At 37.4% G+C, this 26190-nt stretch overlaps 1 protein-coding gene and 1 pseudogene across 2 annotated transcripts in view; one reads left to right on the top strand and one right to left on the bottom strand.

The window, feature by feature from the left end:
* The window catches only part of LOC309824155 (heterogeneous nuclear ribonucleoprotein U-like protein 2), a 14535-nt pseudogene extending 10681 nt beyond the window's left edge, over positions 1 to 3854 (bottom strand). Inside the window, exon 1 of the transcript in view lies at positions 3763 to 3854. The product of the transcript in view is annotated as a heterogeneous nuclear ribonucleoprotein U-like protein 2 (transcript). The remainder of the gene's footprint in view (positions 1 to 3762) is intronic.
* On the top strand, positions 3689 to 26190 carry HACD4 (3-hydroxyacyl-CoA dehydratase 4). The gene is made up of 7 exons (XM_082656699.1): positions 3689 to 3890; positions 5278 to 5381; positions 7655 to 7782; positions 16854 to 16966; positions 21169 to 21275; positions 24029 to 24154; positions 25058 to 26190. Exons 1-7 carry the CDS (start codon positions 3853 to 3855, stop codon positions 25138 to 25140), a joined length of 699 nt encoding a protein of 232 aa, XP_082512825.1. The 5' UTR covers positions 3689 to 3852; the 3' UTR covers positions 25141 to 26190.

Below are 26190 nucleotides of genomic sequence, written 5' to 3'. Positions count from 1 at the left end.
AATGCCCAAGTAAGATAAGATAACTGGGCAAATACAGCTGAAATTTTGCACAATGCTGTGGAAAGAGATCTCAGCCTAGCTTTAACTAGAGTTTTGGTGTCTTTGAAACAAGAAGATTGGACAACATAATCTCTAGGGTTATGTATGGATCTAGCAGCTTGTGAAATTTCCAAACTGTGCTATGGGATTGGGAGTGGGAAGAGAGAGAGGTTGTGATCCCTGAAAATTCCAGGTGATTGAAATAAAAAGGAAATCTAGAATTGAAAGTTATCAGAGTATAACTGTATCCTTACAGTGCCCTTTGTAGGTAATGGAAGAAGAAGGGGGCAATGGGGCACTTTTCCAGCATCTCTGCTCTCAGTGAATATCACATGAAGTATTGACATTCAAAAATGGGATTGCCAAGGAATGGGAGGGAAAAAAATGCAGGAACAGGGTGATGGATAGATGGATGGTTAAATGTCCAAACTCAGGATATTCAACCACTGGATTTAATTTCTCTGAAGATCATTATGAAATAGTGTAGCTTATTACATTTTATATATGGTTTAAAAAATTCTTGAGCTAATCTGCTACTGCCATGAAATGTATTTCAAGGCTTTAGTTTCCCAAATGGTGCTCACAGGGATGAAAACAAATTTAAACATTTTCCCAAGGAAAACAACACTGACATATTCAAATAGTGTTAAAGTTCCTTCTAAAGGCAAGAACATGTTAATTTTGAGTTACCTGAACTATCCCGACCTCTGACTTCTCCTGTACAAGTAGATAATTGACATTTTTGGATACCTATCATGCCAAGCACTGTACTAGGTACTTTTACACATTTTCATCTATACATTTTCCTATTCAATCCTCCCAAGAATCATGTAGTTTTGGCAAAAGAGACTTTGTTCATAGAAGTTAAAGTATGTCAAATTCTTACTGTAAGTAAGAGGTAGAGCCCTCTGGGAATTCACAATTTAGTTGAGTAGGTAGGAACCCCAGTAAAAATATCTTAAGGTAAGTGCTATCATAGACATCCATTAGACCAGTGCAGCTCCCAGAAGAAGCTCTGGGAAGGGCTTTAAAGAATGAGTAGAACTTTGACAGGTAAATATTGGGATGAAGAGGAAGAAGTAGAAGAGAAATTCAAAGAAGGAGAAAAGTTTCACATAGGTACACATGATGATCAGAAAATGCCTGGTGTGGTCATGGAATGGTGAGTTGCTGTAATTGGTGGGGGATAGGGTGGTATGAGATGTCAGTGTATGACTGGCTTAGAGGCAAGAGGAGATATGACTGTAACAGGCAACAGAGAACCACAAAGAATTTTGACCAGAAAAAAATGGCTGGATCAGGACTGTGGTTTAAGAAAATACTTCCAGCAGGCTTCAACTAATGTATGGTAGTCTGGGTAGAAGGAGGAGAGACGGGAGGCAGGGAGGCTGGTGAAGTCTGCCTTGGTAATGCTGGCAGGACCTGAAGAGGACCTGCCCTAAGGCCCTGCCAAGGAAGAGGGAGAAATGCACTTCCTACTCAAAATGTTCTCTCATAAGCTCCCTCTGCACTGATTCCTTGGAAAACAAGGTAGAATTCCCTAACTTCTTGATTTGAAAGGTTTTTTGTTTGTTTGTAGTTTGTTCTTTGGCAAGTAAAAAGGAGCTCTTTTTGGGTGTCCTTTACCCGGGTTCTGGGTATAAGGAACAGAAGTAGAATGCTAGTGATCTCAACAGAATAATTCTGTCAATAGAATTAGATTGGATGGGGAGACTTAATGATGACTCCTAAATTTTAAACCCGAATGACTAGGAAAACCGTGGCCTCCCTGTAGGAAATTAGATAATGATATGGGAAGAAAGACAGTATGATTATTTTAAATAGATTCAATTGGAAGTTACAATGGGATTTTCATGCAGAAATATCCAGAAGCTGCTGAAAGGCCAGAACTAGTGTTCATTAAAAAAAACAACAGAGGCTGAAGATAATAGAGTTAGCCATTATCCGCGTGGAGATAAAGCCGTGTGGGGAGATGTCTGTGCTGAGGAATAACATGGTGGCAAAGGGAAAAGATGGCCCAGGGCAGACCTGAGAGGAAATAGAGCTGGAGAAGAGGAGGCGTCTAGAGAGAAAGAAAGGACAGAAGGCGAGAAAAGTCTAACATTCAGAGTTGCAGAGGCACAGGGAAGAGAGGTGAAGGTGGTAAATGCTGTAGACTTGTGGAAGGGGAGGAAGGGGGAGGATGTAGATGCAGGGTCCGTGTTTTATGATAAAGGGTCGCTTTCTGCCTTCTCCTCTCGCCCCATTCCAGTCCATCCAGGACTTCATTCCTCTCTCGCTGCCTGGCCTGGGCACTGATGACATTGATGACTGCTTAGCCACCAGTGTTTGCTTGTAAAATCAGTTTCCTCTTTACATGAAATTCTCCCCAAGAGCAAGAACTGTGTGGGGTCATCTACACAGTGGGTGCAGAATGGGGACTCAGGGAAGAAATCAAGGCAGCCTCCCTGAGAGAACAGTTTCTGGAGAGTGTTGGGAAGGGAAGTTAAATAGTAAGGTGTTATGGACCAGGAAGATGGTAAGAAATAAAGAAGCGTCTGATTATGAGAGTGGGCAGGGAGTTATGAGAAAAAGGAGAGAGAAAACTACGTCCAGAGAGAAGCAGAAAGAATAAAATGTGTAATTCTAGGGTGGGAGAGATTTGAAGATGTTCCTAAACTGTGGTGAAAGCCAGTGGAAAGGACAGGATGGAGATGCAAGAAGAAGGTGTGGGTAATAACTGATGGAATGACTTTGAGAAGGGACTGGTGAATGCAGGAGAGGGATGAACTTCCGACCCAGGGCAGGGGGTGAGGGAAGGTGCAGAGAAATGGAGAGATGAGGTACCAGGTCAGAATGGACTAGGAGGAAGGAAACTATAGCTAGCCTAATGGAAAAACAAAAACAAAAAAACCTTGAGGTTCTAATACTGCCATTTATCAGTCATGTGACCTGTGGCAAGTGCCTTAACATATTTTTGAAAGATTCAACTCCCTTTAGCTAAAATGGGGATACTACCTTCCAACTCCCCAAATCGGGCATATGGTCTTGCTTACTTGCAAGTGCTTTCTCGGCTTTTTGTTTGTTTTGTTTTAAATTTATTTGGGGATATTTCCCTTAGAAGGCAGAGAAGCTGGAAGATGGTCTGGATCTTATCAGCAAAGTAGCAAGTGGGTCACCAGAGCATGAAGGAGAGAGTGATGCCATAGGCCTGAGTGATCAGGAGGTTTCTGAGGGCTGGGCAAAGGATAGGGAGATGAACAACACAACGTGAATAAAAGGATTTGCAAGCATCAGTGAGGACCCAGGAGAAATGAGAGGGCAAGGATGTCTGATACTGAGGAATCAGGCCTCTTGGCTGAAAAAGTCTTAGGGAAGGCCTGCTCACAATCGTCCTAGCCTAACCGCTCTCACAGGTGAGGGTAATGAGAGGCGGCACCTGGGGCTCACGCATCCCAGCAGGCTTTGGGATGGCTTGACTGCGCGCTTCCGGGGTCAGGGGTTAGGGTCCGTTAGTTTCTACGAGGCTGCAACGGAGTCTCAACACAAAGATTAGGAAGCCGGGTAAGGAGCCTGGTGCACCTTACTTGGGACTGGGGTGTGTTAGGGCCCCCGCCAGGGCGGCCCAGCCCGGGCACCTGCCGCGCCTCGGCGTGCCAGTGGTGGTGCAGCTGGCTCCCGCCGCCGCAGGAACTTCAGGAACTTTTTTTTTTTGGTAAATTGCTGCGTGAGGAGAGGCCCCGCCCTTCCGCGCCCGGCCGCCCGGCCTCCCCTCCGGCGCTCCTGGCGGGTGTTCGTTCCCGGTCGGCGTGGAGGGCCTGGAGACGGCGGCCCATGGGACCCGTGGAGCTGCCCGTCTGGCTGCAGCCCAGGTAGGACGCTCGGCAGAGCAGGGAGAGGAGCGGGTACGGGAGGAGGGGCCGCTGGGGGTGAGGGTGGGGAACGGGGCGGTGGGTGGTGCCGATGCTGATGAGCTGGGGGAGCACCGGCCAGCGCCCGATCAAACTTAGGCCCCACACTCCGTGGGGCTCTGGACAGGTATTGGCTAATTCAGTTGTCTCGACAACCCTAAGAGTAACTGTTATTTCCCCCATTTTATAGCTATGGAAATGGGAAGGACGGGCTGCGTGTCCACCCTTCCTTTTGTGCTCTCTCTTGCCGTCTTTTTCTTTCTTCCCCCTCCGCCGACCTGGAGCCCTTCCCTTGACTTTCTCTACTTGCTGCAGAAACACCAATCACACGTGTAGATTTCAGGGCCCAGTTCCAGAAAAACTGATCCAGTGGTACGAGGGTAGAGCCTGGGAAGTGTAAGTTTAACCCACGCACCATGTGATTCTGCTGTAGGTTTGAGGGAGGAATTCCTCTTCCCCACTCGTTTAGTAGTACTTGAGTCATCTGTAGGGGTGCCCAGGTAAAATCATCAAGCTACACTGTATCTGCTTCCCAACGTATTTGCCTTATTTCCCAGAGGTTTCACGTCTCCAACTAGGAGAAAAATCTTGTCTACCCTGGGCAGGGCCACTCCCACCGCTTTTCCGAACCAGAGGCAACGCTTCAAACGGTGCTTTCTCTAACTCCCTCAAATGTGTATCTGTCAGTCTTCTCTTAGTCATCTCCCCAGCAACCCATTTTAAAAGCCAGCTTGACTTCCCATATCTGGCCCAAGTGACTAAACTGCTTTCTCTGTGTCTGGTGAAGGAAGCTATCTGCTTTTGCAAAATATAATAGGCAGTGGTGAGACACTGTCCCCAGTCACATAATGCATTCAGAAGTCAGGTGTGTCCCATGATTGAATTATCCACCACCTGGGAATGCCACCATTGCTACTCCCCTCTTGTAACTATAAACTAGTTATCAAGTTCAAGTTCTGCACTTAGCAGGGACACATATCGACCACATCAGCCCCTCTCCATCCATATTTTCTTTTCAAAAATATTCAAAGCCTACTTTGCAATGCTTTCATTCCTTGTGGAGCAGCAAGGTTAGAGGTTTATCAAAGATGAAAGTGGATTTTGAAATAGAACCATATTTGTCTTTAAACAAACTCAGGATGGTTACTTTAACAGATAGTGTGTGCTTTCAAAATCTGATGGGGTTTAGAGGGGTAACCAAATAAAAGACTCTGATATGGAATAGTTGTCTCTTGCTTGCTCAGATTGGCCAGTAAGTTAGTGAAAAGATGAGTATAATGCTGAAAGGGTGATTATAAAGGAAGTGTTTAATATGTTTAAATGAAGTATTTTCCTGTATTTATTGTAGGTATAGGAAGAATGCCTATCTTTTCATCTACTACTTAATCCAGTTCTGTGGCCACTCATGGATATTCACAAATATGACAGTCAGATTCTTTTCATTTGGAAAAGGTAAAAGCCCAAAACAGTTTTGGATTTTTAACTTTCAATCCTCGTTTTCACCTAGTCCTGGTTATAATAATTTTTTAACTTCTATGAACTGCACCTAATAGCCTTCACTTCTCTAAAATGTAGTGACCATATTTTTCAGTAAGCATACTTTGTTCTTACTGCAAAAACCAAAACCTTTTTGGAGGGGGGGGGAGGTTAGATGAGGGAAATGTATGTGGCTTCCCCCTGAGTAGGCGTTTGCCCTGAAAACATAGACATGGCGTTGGGGTGGTGCCATTTCACTCTTCCTTTTTGGCTCTGCACCAAACCTTAGCAGATTTGGTGTGTGTTGTGGAAATCTGTAAATTCCAGTAAAACATTTTTTGCAGAGAAATCAGGAATTAACCAATTCTTCTCCTGTTTTTTATTCCCCAGGTTTCAGATAACTGGAAACTACTAACAAATGAAAGACAAACTTTATATTCCTCAGGCTTCTATTTGATCCCTTTAAAGGGCAGTGTGTCCATAAGAAAATGACACACTTTGTAGATGACTCATCACCTATATGGGAGTTAGCATTAATGGTTTAAGTCATAAGTTTCCTCCACTTTCCTAAAAAGTAAAGATTTTAAATGCATTTCAGTTTTTCAAGAAATGAATCACTGTCATTTAACATCCTGACTGTCAAAATAACATTCTTTTCACGTTCCATCCCCACATGGGTAAGTGTCATCACAGTTTACAACTGTTGCATGACTTGACAATTTGAGCAACTGCTGGTTTCAGCTAAAAACAAACATCTAGGATATATCTGGGAAAAGTCATGCTGTGCTCATCAATTCAGACTTCTGTATCCTCAGAAAATTAATCTACTTCTGTGGCACCATAAATGTTGCTTTTTCATTACTGCAATCTACAGATAAATTCTTGCCTTTGTTAAGAACCTCCAAAGATACAGCCTGAGGCTTGAATTTCAACTATGAGTGTTGGGAGTCCTCAAGCAGAGGAAAACACAGGGCTTAGGAAAACTTCCCTTATATTTTTAGGAAAAAACATAACTTCTAGACCTTGGAAGTTAGCTGTGGCTTTGAGGGCATATTATAGGTCATTCACAACATGAGTAACAAGGCATGAACTCTTTCTTATGCTGCCTGGCCTTTCCAGTAGGAAAAGTGCCTTAGTCAGCAGTGTACTTATTTCTTAATTGTTATCCTGCCGTTATAATTATAAAAGCTACGTATTATTAAAGAAACACAACCCATTCATATGGAAGGCAGGCTGAAAAGAACTATGTGGGGTTCAGTACAGTTCCTGAATCAATGTATAAATTAAGTAGCTCAACAGCACTCAAGCACCTGGACTAGTAACGTCTGCTACTTTCTTCCTTCAAGGAGCCGTGTGACTGATAATTCTCTTACAGCAAGTGCAGGGCCATGGATAAGAGCATGGACTCTCTATGCCTCAGGAATCATCTGTGAAATGGGGATGATAATTATGTCTATCTCATAGAGCTGCTGGGAAGAGACACCCTTTGTGGTTGATAAATTATTATCATGTGAATGATCACTAGGGAGTGAAAACAACAAAGACTTCCCTAGAAGATTCTTAACATGGCAGGATTTCAATTTAAAATTTAAGCCAACACATTTATCCTATTTAGACGAACATTTGTTTGCCTCCCATTTCAGCTCTCTCCAAATGCAGTATTTGTTTTGGGCCCTCTGCAGTGGGCCCAAGTTCCAGTGTTTAAAACTCACAGAAATCCAGAAAGCACTAACTACATATATATGAGCCATAAATGCTAGATACACATAAGATGTTATTTGATATCATGGCATCATTAATCTCATTTCCATAAAGCTTCTCTGAAATAGTATTTTCTCATCTCTGTCATTTTCCTGTCAATGGACAAGGTGTGGGCACCACAGCTTCTTTAATAAACACTTCCAGCCTGTTTTCACTGGTGTAGTCTAGAGTCTAGCTGTTTACTTTTATGCTGGGATTGCTTTAGAATCTCATAAATGGGGAATAAATGCTTTAGCTTTGGCCATGGAGCCTTCTTTTTCAAGTTTTAAATCCTTTCTGGAAGAGGAGCAATTAAAATGTACAATGATATAAAGTGCTTTCTTTGGTTACATAGTCTTTGTAATTTAGTAATCTATTTAGGAAATTTCTCACATGTACTAAGAAAAAGGAAATAAGGAGTCTCAACTGTATTTCAAAGTGCTTTATAGATTTGGGTTGTGATCTATGTTTTACTTACCATGTCTGTCTTTTTAATTCACTGGACACAGATTCAATGGTTGACACTTTTTATGCAATTGGACTTGTCATGCGACTTTGCCAATCTATTTCCCTCTTGGAGTTGCTGCACATATATGTTGGCATTGAATCAGACCATCTTCTCCCTAGGTTTCTGCAGGTAGGTTTTAATCGCATTATTTGTATTATAGAATTTGTCGCATACTTAACTTTGTTCTATTTATAGCCTCTGTTGACTTTATGGCAGTGAAAAAGCCAACCTTTGCTAATTTGCAACCCACATCACTAACAAGGAGAATTCCATGAAAAACTTACCTCATCCTAAAACACTGCACACTTAAAAAACAGAAATATAGATCAATGGAACAGGATAGAAAGCCCAGAGATAAACCCATGCACATATGGTCACCTTATCTTTGATAAAGGAGGCAAGAATATACAGTGGAGAAAAGACAGCCTCTTCAATAAGTGGTGCTGGGAAAACTGGACAGCTACATGTAAAAGAATGAAATTAGAACACTCCCTAACACCATACACAAAGATAAACTCAAAATGGATTAAAGACATAAATGTAAGGCCAGACACTGTCAAACTCTTAGAGGAAAACATAGGCAGAACACTCTATGATGTAGATCACAGCAAGATCCTTTTTGACCCACCTCTTAGAGAAATGGAAATAAAAATAAACAAATGGGACCTAATGAAACTTAAAAGCTTTTGCACAGCAAAGGAAACAATAAACAAGATGAAAAGACAGCCCTTAGAATGGGAGAAAATAGTTGCAAATGAAGCAACTGACAAAGGATTAATCTCCAAAATTTACAAGCAGCTCATGCAGCTCAATATCAAAATAACAAGCCAATCCAAAAATGGGTAGAAAACCTAAATAGACATTTCTCCAAAGGAGATATACAGATTGCCAACAAACACATGAGAGAATGTTCAACATCATTAATCATTAGAGAAATGCAAATCAAAACTACAATGAGGTATCACCTCACACCAGTCAGAATGGCCATCATCAAAAAATCTACAAACAAACAAATAAAAAAAATCTACAAACAATAAATGCTGGAAAGGGTGTGGAGAAAAGGGAACCCTCTTGCACTGTTGGTGGGAATGTAAATTGATACAGCCACCATGGAGAACAGTATAGAGGTTCCTTAAAAAACTAAAAATAGAGCTACCGTATGACCCAGCAATCCCCCTACTGGGCATATACCCTGAGAATACCATAATTCAAAAAGAGTCATGTACCAAAATGTTCATCGCAGCTCTATTTACAATAGCCAGGACATGGAAGCAACCTAAGTGTCCATCAACAGATGAATGGATAAAGAAGATGTGGCACATATATACAATGGAATATTACTCAGCCACAAAAAGAAACGAAATTGAGTTGTTTGTAGTGAGGTGGATAGACCTAGAGTCTGTCGTACAGTGTGAAGTAAGAGAAGAGAAAAACAAATACTGTATGCTAACACATATATATGGAATCTAAAAAAAAAAAAAAGTGATGAAGAACCTAGGGGCAAGATGGGAATAAAGACATAGACTTTATGGACTTGAGGTTATGGGGAGGGGGAAGGGTAAGCTGGGACAAAGTGAGAGAGTGGCATGGACATATATACACTACCAAACGTAAAATCGATAGCTAGTGGGAAGCAGCCACATAGCACAGGGAGATCAGCTGGTGCTTTGTGACCACCTAGAGGGATGGGATAGGGAGGGTGGGAGAGAGGGAGACACAAGAGGGAAGAGATATGGGGACATAAGTATATGTATAACTGATTTACTTTGTTATAAAGCAGAAACTAACACACCATTGTAAAGCAATTATACTCCAATAAAGATGTTAAAAAAGAAAAAAAAAGAATACAATACCTGGTTGCTATTGCTGTTATTTTAGGTATCGTTTGTATCTAGCCCTAGATGACCATTGTTCCTTTTAAAGGCAGGCTGAAGGAAGGTGGGAAAGTCACTGGTAGATATTTAGTATACTAAATCATTGCTGAATTAAGGCAAGAAAAACAAAAAAGTGGTATTTTCCTTAAGGAGAGATAAAGGTTAAGTGACTATATGAGCATATGTTTAAAATTTACATGAGTATAATATTAACTGCAAAATAAATTGGAAAAATGGATAACAAAATATGACCAATTTGCATTGTAAAAATATTTGAAATACTAGAATCTGATTGTATTGCCAGCACCTAGCAAAGTGCTTATAACAGAAACATACACCTTCAATTTTGTTGATTGAAGGAGTGGCGTAGATCCTTGTATTAAAATTTGCTTAAAATACCATGAAAGTTTAAAAGATGGAAATCAGAGTATAAACTTGAGGAGCCTATCAACTCAGCATTGCAAGTTCATGGGAGATTTTTGTTTATTCAGTAAAAGTAGAGAAATAGTATTCATTAGGATGAAGACATTTTCAGCGTTGACATATCAAATGTAAAATAAAAATTGGGGCAATATTTAGAGTACAAACTAGTAACAGAGTAGTCAGCTAGCCAAAACCTAGATGGAAATGCCTTAAATGTATTTACTTACAAAATAAAAAGGGGTACACATATGTCCCAGAAGAAGCATATTATTTAGGAAAAGATTTATTGGTATTTATTATTTGTTAACAACTAAGATGCATATAGCATCATCTAATGCTAATTTTAGAGAACAGAAGTAACAACCCAGGTTAAATGAAAGTTGTATTCTGTCATATGGAATTATTTTGCTTGGAGTATGATCAAATTTATCTGAATCTAAGTCATGTTTTCTTTTGGCATACTTTTTTGGATTTTGTACTTTATTAGGCTAAATTGGATAATATTAATTTTATGGTAAAACAGCAGTTTCAGAGTTAAGAGCAGTGTTATTTTAGTTATTTCCAAAGAAGGAAATGCAAGTGAGAAGCAGGACAGTTAAATTTGTAAGAAAGAAGAGCATCTTGAATATGTCTAGAAAATATGCATATATTTTATGCTTTCCAAAAGTATGTAGACTTATCCAAAAATAGAAAGTATTATACAACTTAGAAATCTGATTTGTTGCAGTCCTAGAAATTCCAGAATATTTAAGTGTGATTTTAATCACTATTAATTGAAACTGTAGTGGCTTATGGAAGTATGATCACTGTAATCAGAATATATCCTGGTTTGGTAATTAAAAAATAATGGCAAGTATACACTGACACTTTTTATTTAAAGGTGAGGTGGCAAAGTCTACTGTTGTTGGAGCTCAAATGATTTTTAAGTTTCTGTTGTCAGGAGCAATCAGGAACCATCATAGTAGTGAAGACAGTTACCATTCTCATTCTGGGCTGATTATTGTTAATTTTTGTTGTGATGTTTGGCTTCCTCTTTTTATCTCTTTATCTTTATCTCTCTGCCTGTCCTCTGTTTCTTTTATTCATTTACTATCTTTTCTATGGTTTTCAGAATGGACATAGTATTGTAAAAAAGCTTCAAGAACACAGCATTGGGTCCAAAGTTTCATTTTCTGCCCCCTTCTTTTATTAGAGTTCTGCAGATAATTAGAAGAATTCCCTCATTATGAGATGACTCTGAGGCCCCTAACTTTAAAATAACCAAACGAAAGTCTAAAGTTGTGTAATTATTCTTGGTTTTCCTGTTTCCCCACTTTTAAGTGAAGAAACTAGTTAAGAATGTGGCTAAGCTACTCATACAGTAATCATAGCTGATTGCATATAGTATCTGGAAAAATGCATGGTGTCTATCTGCTTTCAAGTAGGTTGAAAAACATGTCTACTCATTTGTGATGTTATTTTGACATTACCTTTGTGAGATTGCTAAGTCACAACGGAATTCTCTTTTTGGGAACTGGTCTTCCAAAATATCAAGATAAGTAATTCCCAAAAGAGGTAGGAACTCTTAGCTAGTTGAGCAATTAGAATCACATGTATCAAATGCCGGTGGTGTGTGTTTAGGAGGGTATGTTTGTTTTCTGTGTTTTCTTCTGTACGTTTTTAAATGTTTTATACACATCTTTATTTTCACAGTTAGGGAAGAGCCACTTGATTTTCTAATATTACAATTGGTAAAAGAAAGTGGGGGGAACCCATTGACGATAAGACTATAATAAGTTAACACAGAGATGTATAGTTTATGTATTTTTTAAAGGTACAATTTAGAGGAAAAGGGCAAAATGACAACATAAATAGTTGTTTATATACATCCATTTTTGGAAACAATTACATGCCAGTTAAAATTATATCAGGAAATAAAGTAAACTTTTGGTATTTTTAATTTTATAAAATGGGAAAGTAAAAAAGGTCCAAAAGTAGAATATAACTATAATTAAAAGTGATAAGTGAAAACTTGGCATCTCTCCTCTCTAACACCTTGCTCCCAAATGAGCTTGCGTATTTTATTAGCTTGATTTTTAAAAAAAAAGTTGAATTGGGAAACTATTTTAGTATATTTAATCAAAACAACTTGCTTTTATGGAGCAGAAGTACCACCAACCCTGAAATATTGATTTTGAAGGGCTTTCTTCTGACTTCACTTGTGCAGAAGCCCGAGAAAGAGGTTTTTATTGATATAGCTTTAGGATGTTTCAACTCAGGGAGAGGGAAAATATCCACAAAACTAACCTTTGTATTATGACATTAGGCTGATGTGCCTTTAGGAAACCCTCAGAGTTATCCACTTTACTCCTTTACCTTTTGAGAAATGCAAAGACTTCATACATAACTGAATTATAACGGCTAAATTCTGCCTCCTTACCTTTGCATCCCAATAAACATAGCTGCACATGTCTTCATTTTACACAATTTTTTAAATCTATAAATCAAAACACTGGGAGTTATTACCCCCAAATTATCGTGCCTACAGACTTCCATTTGTGAGCCCAAATTGCCAGAACAATTTTTATTTTTACCGATATCACATCCTATTTCTGATAAGGACAAGCAGGGGTCTGCTTGTCAAAAATCATTCCAAAGATTTCACAGTCACAGATTCATAAGAACAAATATGAAGGATATACCCAAGGAGAGTGTCTTAAAATAAACCCTTTTAGGAAAACAGCAAAGTTTCACCCTAATTTCTTTTAATCCGTGACGCAGGTGCTTCTTTGCATTGCTAGATTTAATTATTTTTTTTCCATAAAGTCATATAGATTTTCTCTCCAGTTTTAAGTTGGGAACAGGTTTATATTGTTAGAGATAAAACTGTACTGCGGATAGTGTTGTGCTATGAGATTCCCAAAACTTTGATGCTTCCTGACAATGAATTATTCACTCTGTACATAATGAATTATTACGTACAATTCACTCTGTACGTAAGATTTTCGATTTTTCTGGTATTTTTTGCATTTGATCAGTGGAGTTCTTTAGTGTGATAGTTATAAATCTATATTCACAGTATAATTTTAAAGATTCTGAGATTAACTTTTTTATTCACTGATAGTCTTGATTATATAGAAAAATGTATTTTCCTGTAAATATACTAATCACTACATTAAATTATGCTTATTTTTATCTCCAGTATAATTACTTTACACAAAAGTTAAATAACTTATCCACGTTCACATAAATTGTAAATGGTGGAGCAAAAATATGGATTTGGGCTAGTTTTCCTGAACGCTCAACTATTATGCTACATTTGTTTACAGTGTGTATCTCACAAACTAGGACATAAACACCATGAGGGTTGGGACTTGGTCTTGTTCATGGTGTTATACCCCTCGGGATTCAGGATAGTGCACTCAATAAATATCTATTGATTGATGAATAAGTAAAAATATATAAATAGTATTTAGATGCTTTTGTCTTACAGAAGAATGTGGTGATTTGAACATTTAAGGGTATGTTTCTGAACTTCTCAACAAAAGTTTACAGGGTTTAAAATAGTTTGGGATATCCTTTTAGTAATATAATAGTCTTTGAGGCTAAAACTAATTTATTTTTAAGGTTGTAGAAATTCTCTCTATAGTTGAAGTATGATTTTTTACTCCTTCAGTAGTTTATAACTAATTTGCTAGATGCCATTTATAAAGTAACAGTTTTAATCATTGCTTAATCTGGAGTTCAGGATTCCCAAATAGAACATAAAAATGCAAAATATTTTTATTTTGTAGTTACCAAATTTTTGAGTTAACCACATTACCAACATGTTTAATTTGGCCTATGTTACAGTGTTTTTACTGTGCTTTTATTCTGCCTGTTTGAGTTGCACTAAACATTACAAGACCATTCATTAGTAATTGTCATGTTCTCATAGGATTTGTTTAAAATGACAAAGTGCTAAGTTTTCCCAAGTGTAAAGCTCTAAATAACTGGTCAAACTATTATATGTAAAGAAAAGTAATAAATGTTAAAAGTCTATTCTTCAAAATTATTTTGGTGTTGATTTAGAAAATCAAGTAAGTTCTTGTTTTAAGGTTTAACTTTTCAGCAGAGGCTTTTTTTTTTTTTTTTGAGAATAGACTATAACATAGACATTATGCGAGGGTGTAGCCTATAAAATAACAAAGGTGAAAATGTCTTAGTGTTTCAGAACAAGGAATTTAGAATGACATTGTCTAGACTTTGATTTCATATCTATAGGCAAGTCACTTTCACTTTGTAAAATGCAGTGTCCTTTGTAAAAGGCAGATAATAACAATAGCACTTCTTAGGGTCGTTATGGAGATTAAATGAGATGGCGTGTGTTTGGAACGTGGCACAAAGTAACTAATAAATATTGGCTTTTTACCAATTTAAGAATATCGCCCCCTAAATTCTCCCATTGTATTACCATTGAATGGTCAAGTTAGATTTAAATAACCATCAGATAATTTATTAATTAGACTGACATCGTATGGGAGGAGGACCTTCACATACCTTCCTGTATGTATGTGGTTGTGTTTTGGGGGGCATGCTGATTGCTGATTTCTCCGCAGTCAGGTTACCATCACTAACATGCCACAGTCCCTCGTGTGATGATTTTAAACAGAGTGAGTTTCTTTGTGCAGCTCCAGTCTCTCTCTTTAGGAGAGTTTTCCCTCCCTACTCATTAGTTGAGGGGCAGCCTGAAATCAGGGATTGTCTGCAACTCTGGAAACCAGGAGACTTGGGAAATATATGTTTCCAGGTCTGCCACTAGTATGGGCAAGTCACTTAATTTCTCTGGTTCCCAGTTTCCTTATTTGTAAAAAGGTGGGGTTGGGCAAGTATCTAGCAGGGCCCTTAGAGAGCCATCTTATCAAAAGGTAGCTTATGTTCTCTCTTTCAGTAGTCACCCATGTAATTAGAAATATGTGTATATGCATTCATGTGTGTATCTCCTGAGATTTTTGACAAAAATTAGATAATTTTCCTAATTAGTAGGCACTGATCAAATGTAGGATTAGGCAGTGCCTAAATACTTGTTTGCTGCTAAGATCTTGTATCCGAAGGCTGCCGGGTGTCATAGCAGCAAGCTTGGATCATTCGGTAATTATCATTGCAGTTAAGTCTAATTCGTTATATAAATATGGTTAAATCAAGAAACTAGGGCATTGTAAAGAAAGACTGACAAAAGAAAAACAGCCATGTAGGTAGCTTCCATTGATTGACTAAGGTTTGAATCATATCTAATTTCCTTAGCCAAGCAAGGGCCCTCTTGACTCACCAATGTGGTTATAAACACGCTGATACAGCTTCTACGTGTGGATTTCTGATCATGTGGCCCAATGTTGGCAAATCCTGGATTTCTCTGCACTAGGTGATTTTCCAGGACTAACAACCTATGATTCTAAGTCATAGATTATCCCAGTCTTTAGTCCTTGATCCGCTTTAAAAATAGACAGCTATTGAAAAATACAAAGCAGCCCTCATCTTCCTTTATCACTAACATGCTCCCTCAATCTCATGGATATTTTCCTTCGACCATTGTGAGGAAAGTAAAATGTTCTATTAAAAACAAACAAAAAACGCAGAGTGTACAAAGTATATTAATATGGCATAAGAAGGCACATTAGATTGGAAAGAGGAATGTATATTTTGAGGTCAGTAATGAGCTGAGCCATAAATGTGTGCATTCTTAATGATTTATAGATGCTTACTGACTTGGAAAAATATGAATTTGTTGAATTCTTTTCATTTTCCACTAGCTTATGTGGGTTAGGATTATATTATTTCGCATCCCCTTTCTCCCTTTCTCCCACCTCCCACCCACCCCCACCAAAAAAAACTAAAAACAAAGCAAACCCCCCCAAACCCCCAAAACTACAGGGGCTTCCCTGTTGGATGAAATGGAAATTTCTCAGCCTGTCATTCAAAACTCTTCACATCCCAGCCCCCAACACCTTTTCAGTTTTATCTCCTAGGATTCCCTTCTCTGCACCTCCTCTCTAGCCCCCAGGGGTTCTCCTTACTCCCCAGCACACTGTGTGTTTTCACACCTCTGCCTCTTTGCTCAGGCTGCTCCCTTGGCCTAGGATGCCCATTCTCCTATCCAGTCTACCTGACAAACCCCTGTCCATTCCTCAAGATCCAACTGAAATGTTGCCTGCCTCGATAAATCTTTTCCGCATCTTTTTCTCAGACAGGTATCTCCCTCCCCTGTGCTCCCATATATAGCCCTTTAAATGACAGCATTATTCACACTGTGTTACAGTTACTGCCCCACATGCTCCTACCATTGCTACCCTGTGTAGCAAGGACCATGCTTTCATTATATATGTAGTCTTAGCATCTGATACATAGTGGACACTCAATAAAAGCTTGTCAAAGTGAGTAAAAACCATGTGTGCATGTATCACAAGAAGGGACATGCCCTGATTCAGATGAAATATGTTATCTTTTTATTCATTACATATAATTTGGAGAATGCAGAAAAACAAAAAGGAAGAAATGAAATTCATCTGTAACCCTGCTCCCTCAGAGATCATGTTAACTGTGTAGTATATATATTTATAGTTAAAGCATACTTTTTTTTTTTTTCTTTTTTTGGTGGTACATGGGCCTCTCACTGTTGTGGCCTCTCCCGTTGTGGAGCACAGGCTCCGGGCATGCAGGCTCAGCGGCCACGGCTCACAAGCCTAGCCGCTCCGCGGCATGTGGGATCTTCCCAGACCGGGGCACGAACCCATGTCCCCTGCATCAGCAGGCGGATGCTCAACCACTGCACCCCCAGGGAAGCCCTTAAAGCATACTTTTAAGAGGAACTCTGGTTTTTAAAATTAGAAAATTACCTACCCGCTTAACAGATGATCCTAATTCTTGACTTTTCTCTTTCTTTGTTAGCTCACTGAGAGAATAATCATCCTCTTTGTGGTGATTACCAGTCAAGAGGAAGTCCAAGAGAAATACGTGGTGTGTGTTTTATTCATCTTTTGGAATCTATTGGATATGGTTAGGTAAGGAGGCAAAATAATCTCTTAAAACAAAGCCAAATTGCTTTCTACAGTGAAGCCAGTAATAGCTGCTTACATTTGGTTACTCTGAATGAGAGAAAAATACATAACCCCTTTTCATATTATTTTATCTTGATATGGAAATGTATTTTTAGTGCTTTCCATAATGGGCATATCAAAGATAATGGAAACCTACCATGGTATCAAGAGCAAATCATTGCATCAGGTTCCCAGCAGAAGACTTGGCATACACCAATTTGGAATAAACCTCGCAGCTGTTGCTAATGAAAGGCGTTCTTTGCAATTGCTCTGGTATGTGTTACTTTAATAAGCAAAGCAAGATTTTTATTCTATCATAGTCACAATTTACAAAGTTGGTTTCTTGGAATTCAAGAATATTATAAATATAGGGCCTTATCTCTCTGGGGAAAAAACACACCTCCACAAACATATTTGTATACAATTCCAGCGGGTTCAAATAACTGAAGTTCTTTCATGGACTCACTGGGAATCCTTGGACCTCAGGTTAAGAACCCTTGCTCCCGATGGTGTTATGTTTCCTTCTAATTCTAAAACTTTGTGTGTTATCTCTACCAGCAATGGTGTAAAATTGCTGAGCCGTTTGCTCAGTGGCTCACTTTTGAGAGGCTCCTAACTGCTACTTCAAGCTCTCACAAATGAGAACCGTCCCTCCTGCTTGAAAGATCTGGATGTGGATGGGTAACAAAAGAACCCTAGCATTTTAGCTGAGGTTATATAAATTCTTTATTATATTGTCAATAACTTGGCTGAATTAAGATATTCTAAGTAGAATGAATTTAATGAAATATTTTGTTGAATTAAAGTGACTGTAATTCTTTGTTATATATAACTTAGTTATTTCTCACTTTTAACTGAAAGATTTGTGGACTTGGGGCAAACTTCAGGGAGTTTTGTAGCCCATGACTTTCTGTTTATGAGACATGGAGCCTCATTTGGGACTGTGGCTTTCTGATGTTTCATTCTCTGGTATGCCCAACTCTTTCAGTGTCGATTCAGTCTCAGATAAGCTCAGTAGACCCATTAGAGAACAAAGTGGTTTTGGCATTGAGAGTGGTATCGTGATGTGATGGAAAGAATTTTGGACATAGAAGTGGAAGATCTCAGTATGAACCTCACCTCCACTGCTATGTGATCTTGGGCAAATCACACAACCTTAAAAATAACAGCAATGCGATAATTCATGAACCTTAATATTCACCCTTTTAAAGTATAAAATTTGTCGATTTTAGTGTATTCAAAGACATGTGTAAAGACATCACTACTGTCTAATTTGCGAACATTTTCATCACCCCCAAAAGAAGCCCCAAATCCATTAGCAGTCGCACCCAATTCCCTTTTCCTTCCAGCCCTGGCAGCCACTACCATACTGTCTGTATGGATTTGCCTGTTCTGGACATTTCATATAAATGGAATCATATAATATGCGCCTTTTGTGACTGGGTTCTTTCACTTAGCATAACGTTTTCAAGGTTCGTCCATGTTTTAACAGGTATCAGTATTTTATTTCTTTTTATGGCTGAATAATATTCCATTATATTGATATACCAATTTTTATTTATTCATTTATCAGTTGATGGACATTTGGTTTGTTTCTACTTTTTGGTCAGGAGGAATGCTGCTGTGAACATCCATGTACAAGCTTTTGTGTGCACATATGTTTTCATTTCTCTTAGGAGTGAAATTCCTAAGTACTGAACCTTTTTAAAACTCATTTTTTTCCTCTGTGAAATGGGGGCAGAATTATCTTCCCAATTTACCATAGAATGACTTTTTGAAAAGCAACTTCCTCAACCTGATAAAAGCATCTGTGAAAACTCCACAGCTAACATAACGGTTAATGATGAAAGACTGATCTTTCTTCCAAAGATAGGAATAAGACAACAATGTCTACTCTTGCCTCTTCTATTCAACATTGTACTGGAAGTTCTAGGCACGGCAGTTAGGCAAGAAAGTGATGTAAAAGCATCCACATTGGAAAGGAAGGGGTAAAATTATCTCTACTGGCAGATGACATGATCTTGTATATAAAAAATCATAAGGAATTGACTAAAAAATATTAGAATAAGCTAGTTCAGCAAAGTTGTAGAATACAAAATTAATACACAGTTGACCCTTGAACAACATAAGGGTTGGGGTGCTGACCCTCCGCAGAGTTGAAAATCCACATATAACTTATAGTTGGCCCCTTGTATACAGGGTTCCTCTGTATCTTAGGTTCTGCATCTGGATTCAGCCAACCCCAGATAGTGTAGTACTGTAGTATTTACTATTGAAAAAAATCGGCATATAAGTGGACCCACTTAGTTCAAACCTGTGTTGTTCAAGGGTCAGCTGTACAAAAATTAATTGTATTCTACACATTTGCAATGGCCTATCCTAAAATAAAATTGAGAAAACAAAACATCAAAAAATAAAGTACTTAGACATAAATTTAACAAAAGATGGGCAGAACTTGTACACTAAAAACTATAAAATACTGTACAGAGAAATTAAAGAAGATCTAAATAAGTGGAAAGATATTCCGTGTTTATGGGTTGAAGACAATGTTTTTAAGATGGAACACTCCTCAAGTTGATCTACAGATTCAATGCAATACCTATCAGAATCCCAGCAGGCTTCTTTGCAGGAGTTGAGAAGCTGATCCTAAAACTCATATGGAAACCCAAGGAACCCAGAGTAGCCAAAACAATCTCAAAAAAGAACATAGTTGGAAGATTCACACTTCCCAATTTCAGAACTTACTACAAAGCAACCAGAGTTGCACACATCAAGAGTGTGATAATGGACATAAGGATATATTGTGGAATAGAATTGACAGTCCAGAGATGAACTCTCAAATTTATGGTCAATTGATTTTCGACAGGATGCCAAGGTCGTTCAATGGGGAAAAATAGTCTTTTGGTCAAACGGTGCTGGGACAGCTGGATATCCACATGCAAAGGAATGAATTTGGTCCTTTACTTTGCACCATACAAAAATTAACTCAATGGTTCGAAAATCTAAATGGAAAAGATAGAACTATAAAACTCTTAGAAAACATAGGGGTAAATGTTTTTGATCTTGGGTTTGACAATGGATTTTTAGATTTAATACCAAAAACACAAGCAACAGCAAAAAGAGATACATTGGACTTCATCAGAAGTGATTTTTAAACATATGAAAAAATTCTTACCTACTCTTGTAATAGAAAAAAATCAAAGCAGCGAGATACCATTTTTCCCTTATATTGGTAAAGAACAAAAAGTTTGATAACATGCTATGTTTGGTGAGTGCTTGCACTGCTGATGTATATTATATATAGTATATATACACATAGGTAAGTATATGCAAAAATATTTTGGAAAGAATATATGAGAAATTGGCATTGGTCATTGCCTCTGAGGAGTGGAATTAGGGTCCTGGAATGAGAGAAAGATTTACTTTTCTGCATTCATGTTTTCAAGGTTTTGAATTTTGTTTTGCCATATGTATGCACTGCCTATTCCAGTAGTTCTAAGTATGGTCCCTGGACCAGTGGCATCAGCGTCACCTGGAACTTGTTTGTAATACAGATTCTCAGGTCCACTGAATCAGACACTCTGGAGATAGGGCCTAACAATTTGTGCTTTAGCAAGCCCTCTGAGTGATGCTGATGTATGCTTAAGCTTGAGAAATGAAAAGATTTTGATTACTTCATCTATTACATCATAAAGACAGGTTTAAAACCAACTCCTATACCCAAAACAAGCTCCTAAGGCCAGTTCTTTAATTATTCACACAAGATGGCACATATTTTTTTTATTTTTAAAATTCATTACCTAGATATTTACAAGTCTGTCTGTCTTAAAAACTTAGCCTGTGCATAAAATGGGCTTGGCTTCTGAGTGAAATTGAAGTCACTATTTGAGGAAACTTGTAACTGTAATTTGCTGGGGGATAAGATATACATTTTTCTCTCTTCCCTCTATAATTATCCGTGATCCACCCCATAAGACAAGCCAGACTGACACGGTTCCTCTCTCTCCATTATTTACCTCTTCTCCTGCTTACATTACAGGAAATAAAGTAAGGAATTTGCATACTCTCCAGTTTTATCTGTGTATTCAATTACACAGTAAGGTATTCTCCTATTTCCCAGACATCAGCAGCAAATGATGTTTATGAGCAAACTTGTCTCCTTTCAGGTACACTTACAGCATGTTATCAGTCATTGGAATATCCTATGCTGTCTTGACATGGCTCAGTCAAACACTATGGATGCCAATTTATCCTTTGTGTGTTCTCGCTGAAGGTAAGAAAAGAGTGACTTTTCTGTATTGCTTACTGGCAAAAGCAATCCTATTATGATGATTCACAAAACTTTTTGATGATTAAGTTACTATTTTTGCTACTGTTCAGCTGACTAGGTGTTATCTTTCCTGGCATACTTCCCTTGATGCAAAGAAGCAAAACATTAAAATGTCAAGTTAAGGGGGAAGCAGCTCTGCACAGTAGACAAAATATTGGATGAGGAATGAGGACATCTGAGGGCCTTTAACTTCATTAACTTGCTGAGTTTGGGTAAATCATTTAACCTCTCTAAGTCTGTTTACTCATCCAAAGGGGATTTAACATTTAGTGACTCAGTGATTATTTGTAATGCATAGAAATTCAGTTCCCCCTTGGCTGGACTAGCCTTCCCACTTACCATCTACCATGCTGCCTACTCTCTGCCAGTGACAGTTAACTCTACCTTTAGACGAGTCATTGGTTTCTCAGGGAAGCGTTCCTCAATTTCCTCATCAACATTAATTCCCCCAATGAATCTCTTTTGTAAGACCTATCTTAGTTGTAATTAGACATTTGTGTGATTCTTTGATTAATGTCTATTTCCTTGTCTAGCCTCTAAGCTCCTTGGGGATCTGGGGTTGTCTTTGTTTCTTTCTTCCTTTGCCTTATGCACCCAATACACATGCTCAATAAACAATGAATTATTAAATACAATGTGAAGTAGGCTAATTGCTTAGCCTAAATGTAAACCTAAAGCTTAAACTCAAATAATTAAAAGCATCAATTTGCAAAGAGCTTGAGGATATTTGGGGAGTATATGCTTCCCTCTGTAATGGATTTAGCAGACTGGTAGGGAACTCTGAAACAGACATGATAAAAGTTTTTGAAAACCGAAGGCATAAAGAAATTAAGAGGGCACATGTTAAGTAACTAAGGGAAAACAACATACAGAAATATTTAACATAAAATGATGGTGATGTTGGCAGTAATTATAAAGTATATATGATATAACCACACGTTGTCTATCTACCAGTGAGCAGAGAAAAGGAGCTTATATTATAGTAAATCACGTTAGACATAATTTTAAAATCTGTTTTTTTTCCAAATAGACTATGCCAAAAGAATCTAGGGAATAATCTTCTTGAAAACCATAAAAAATGGATTGGCCATTTATTTGAGAACAAAATCCATCACTCATTGAAACATTTATTTATTAAGTACATTCATTTGTTAGATAATATGAAAACTACTATAAAGAATATATAAAGGAATAAAGTAGCAATATGACTAATATTTTCCTAAAAATAGGGATGAATAAATATATAGGAAACTTTTCTTTTTATTCCATAATTGTAAACATTGTCCTTTCTTAGGAAAGCCATGTTTATATATAGTTGCCATAAAATGCATATTCTTTTATTAAAATTAGTTTCATAAACTTATTCTTGCAATTAAAAAACAAAGTCTATCCAGAAAAATTTTGAAAGCACATATAACAAAATATCAATAATGATTAATTCTGTGTGGTAGAGCATAGTAATTTTATCTTTATATATTTCTATATATTTCAAATGTCCCAAAGTATAAAAACATGTAGTTAAGAAAACCTGCTTGACTTTTGATAATTCTAATATCTTTTAATAACTATAGTTTCCCATCTGATAATATAAGACAAAAACCAAGTTCATATTCATAATCAAATCAACTATACTAATAAAATGCCAGAGACTTAGGTGCTGCCCATGGAAATCTTAGATGGCATGCTTTAGTGTCAGTTGCAGACTCTGTGCCGATTCCACTGTCTGGTTCTAACAGCTGTGGGTGCCTGAGTTTTCCTCTGTCTTTTTAAAAAAAAGAAATTAAAAAATAATAATTTTAGACTCACAATAAGTTGCAAAAACAGTGCATTGTTTCCATGTACCTTCGCTCAGCTTACCCTGATGAGAACATCTTATATAACCATAGTACATTATCATTTTATTCCATGAAATGTTATACAAAGTCTATACATGGGACACAATTTCATAGAATGTCCATCTCTTCTTATTTGACCTGAGCCTCCTCCCTCAAAATAATTTAGGCCAGCATTTCTCACATGATTCCTCAGAATTTTTATTAAGTACTGCTGGGATGGGGAGGAAGAAAGAGCTATTCCAAGACCAGTTAAGCTGAGGAAATGGGTGAAACCAGTTTCTTTATTGCAGAACTTGACAGAATCTGCTATACCAATGCGTGTTATGAAACTCCAAGAGGAGAATATATGAAGCATTTTCCATGTTCATTCGTCTGTAACCCCTACTTGTGGCTAAGAGGACAGGTATTTTGAGATACAATTTTTGGTACGAACTACTATGTATAAAATAAATAAGCTGCAAGGATATATTATACAGCACAGGGAATATAGCCGATATTTTATATTAACTATAAATGGAGTATAGCCTTTAAAAATTGTGAATCACTCTGTTGTACACTGGAAGCTTATATTGTACATCAACTATACCTCAGTAAAAAAAAGAAACACTGTAAACTATTTTTGTGTAGGCATAATAAAGTAAAAAATGGACAAAATTCAACAAATCACACTGCTATAATGGCCTTGCCAATCTGATCAGCAGATTTCTATATCAAACTATAGCTTTGGCAAAAGGATTCAGCAATTATCACAAAATGGTCATTATCAAATTCAGAATATCCTTCAACTATGCATACATATATACACATCTCTGTAGCAAGTTAAGGAGGGAAACCTTCATGATTCCTTTTTTCTTTAAACAGCATTTGCCATCTATCAGTCACTGCCTTATTTTGAATCATTTGGCACTTACTCCACAAAGCTGCCCTTTGACTTATCCATCTATTTCCCATATGTGCTGAAAATATATCTCATGATGCTCTTTATAGGTAAGTGGCTTTTCTGTTTTGTTTTGTTTTTGCATTCTTTCTGTGCTTTTTGGTTTGTGCTGCCATCTACCTTAGTAGAAAGGTCTGTAAACATGGGAGAGATGGTAAAAGAAGGCTGACATGATGAACTAGACCTTGTTAGTAAAATATTTAGAAGTTATAATGCTTTTTGCAGGTCATGATGAGATCAAATATATCACTGTTTGCAGTGTATGAACAAAAACAGTTTTACTAGCAGAAAATGTAACTGCTTTGTGTATGAAATATAAAAGTTTTCACGACAAACACAAGCATCTACAAAGAAAATCTAGATGTCAAACTAAGTGAACTTGGCTATTTCTGGATTTCCCATTTATATCTGTTTTGTTTCCTGTTTGTTTGCCCTTATGTGCTAGCATTTTCTAGCAGGCAGGTGGGAGTAGGTGCTAAAGGCTCAAGAAAAATATATAGGACAAAAACTTACAGTTGAGAAAATCTAATCAATTAATTAATTTGTCCAGAAAATTGGGAAACAGACTTCTGTTGTTAAATTTTAGTTTCTCCAGCTCTAACCTTCACAAGTCCTTCACAAGTCCTTAAGGTAATTATTACCTCTAGAAGATAACAACTATCAGGTATGTAAGAACAACACATAAAAGAGAAGACAAATGTAAAACTTTAGGGGAAGTGGAGAGAGCTAAAGAAAAGTTCCTTCCTTGCAATAAACAGAACAGTAAGGTGGAGGAGTTTGCTTTACTTCTCCTGCAGAAAATCTGGACACTCTTTAAGTATTCCTTCTTTGAGTTTCCTTTGCAAGTGCCTCCTCCCTGGACTCCAGGCAGCACTCTGTATTTCAAAACCATGGTTCTTTCCACAGAGATGGTTAATCAGTCTTAATTTTTGCCATTTCTTTCTCCACATCAGGTATGTATTTTACCTATAGTCATCTTTACTCAGAAAGAAGAGACGTCGTCAGAGTCTTTCCCATTAAAAAGAAGAAAATGTGAAGCATGGCACTCTGATGTGACATAATAAAGGAGAGGCTGTGGATTCAGCTGCAGTAAACACAACACAGGTGGAAAAATACCTAGTATTTCATAAAAATCCATGACATGCAATAATTGCTCTCCTCCCCAAAACTCTTGACATATACAGCAGTCTGTGTTTCTTACATGTTGTTTTTAGTATGAATACTCTTCATGACCTGTTTCACCAAAGCTGTGAATTTTACACAAGTTAAGTTTATATTGTGTTAAACCTGATTATTTTCCTGTAAGGTTAATGAGAAATAGGATTTTAACTGGAGTAGATTCTGTTAAACTAAGAAACCAAAGTTGTTAACCTAAATTACATCCATTTACATATATTTCTTTTCACTTCTGAGTTCCCAAGTAGCAGCTGATCTGTGGGAGGGGAGTGATGTGTAATATGGTCTGTATTTTTCTAGAATAACTTATTTTATAGAGAGATGTCCCTGTCCCCAGACCCACCTTAAACATTAGACACACTTAGAAATTTAAACATTTTTCCAAACCCTGAAAGAGTATTTGTTAATACTACACAAGTTATTTGGACTTTGATGGTTTAAAAGAGAGCCCTGAGGAAAACAGAATAGACCTTCGTTTTCACAAATAATGCCCCATATTCCTTTTTAAAAAAATCTAATCAAGCCATATACATACCTTAAAGGAGATAAAAGGTACAAAAATATAGTAAATCATTTAAATAAGGCAAGAAAATTGAGAACCAGTGATGCTTCAGATTATTTATTACTGAATTATTATTGCTAATTGCTATAAATCATATATGTCATCACTTCTACTTTTGAAAAATGCTCCTTCCTTTGAAGTTCTAAAATATATGTGAATAATTGACTAATAGAATAATTTCTGTACCTTCAGTATATCATTCACTTTTCTTGAGAGAATTATAGAATCTCATTATCCAGTAAGTATATAAAAAGGGTACTAAATATTTTGTGACAATAAGAACCAGGTAATGGAAATGTAATTATAAAAGATGGGTAATCTTATTTCCACTAAATAAAACATATGAAA

Source organism: Grampus griseus, assembly GCF_964374135.1.
Source record: "Grampus griseus genome assembly, chromosome: 6".
Taxonomy (NCBI): Eukaryota; Metazoa; Chordata; class Mammalia; order Artiodactyla; family Delphinidae; genus Grampus; species Grampus griseus.
The sequence above is the reverse complement of the archived record's forward strand: the minus strand, read 5'-3'. Positions and strand labels throughout refer to the sequence as shown.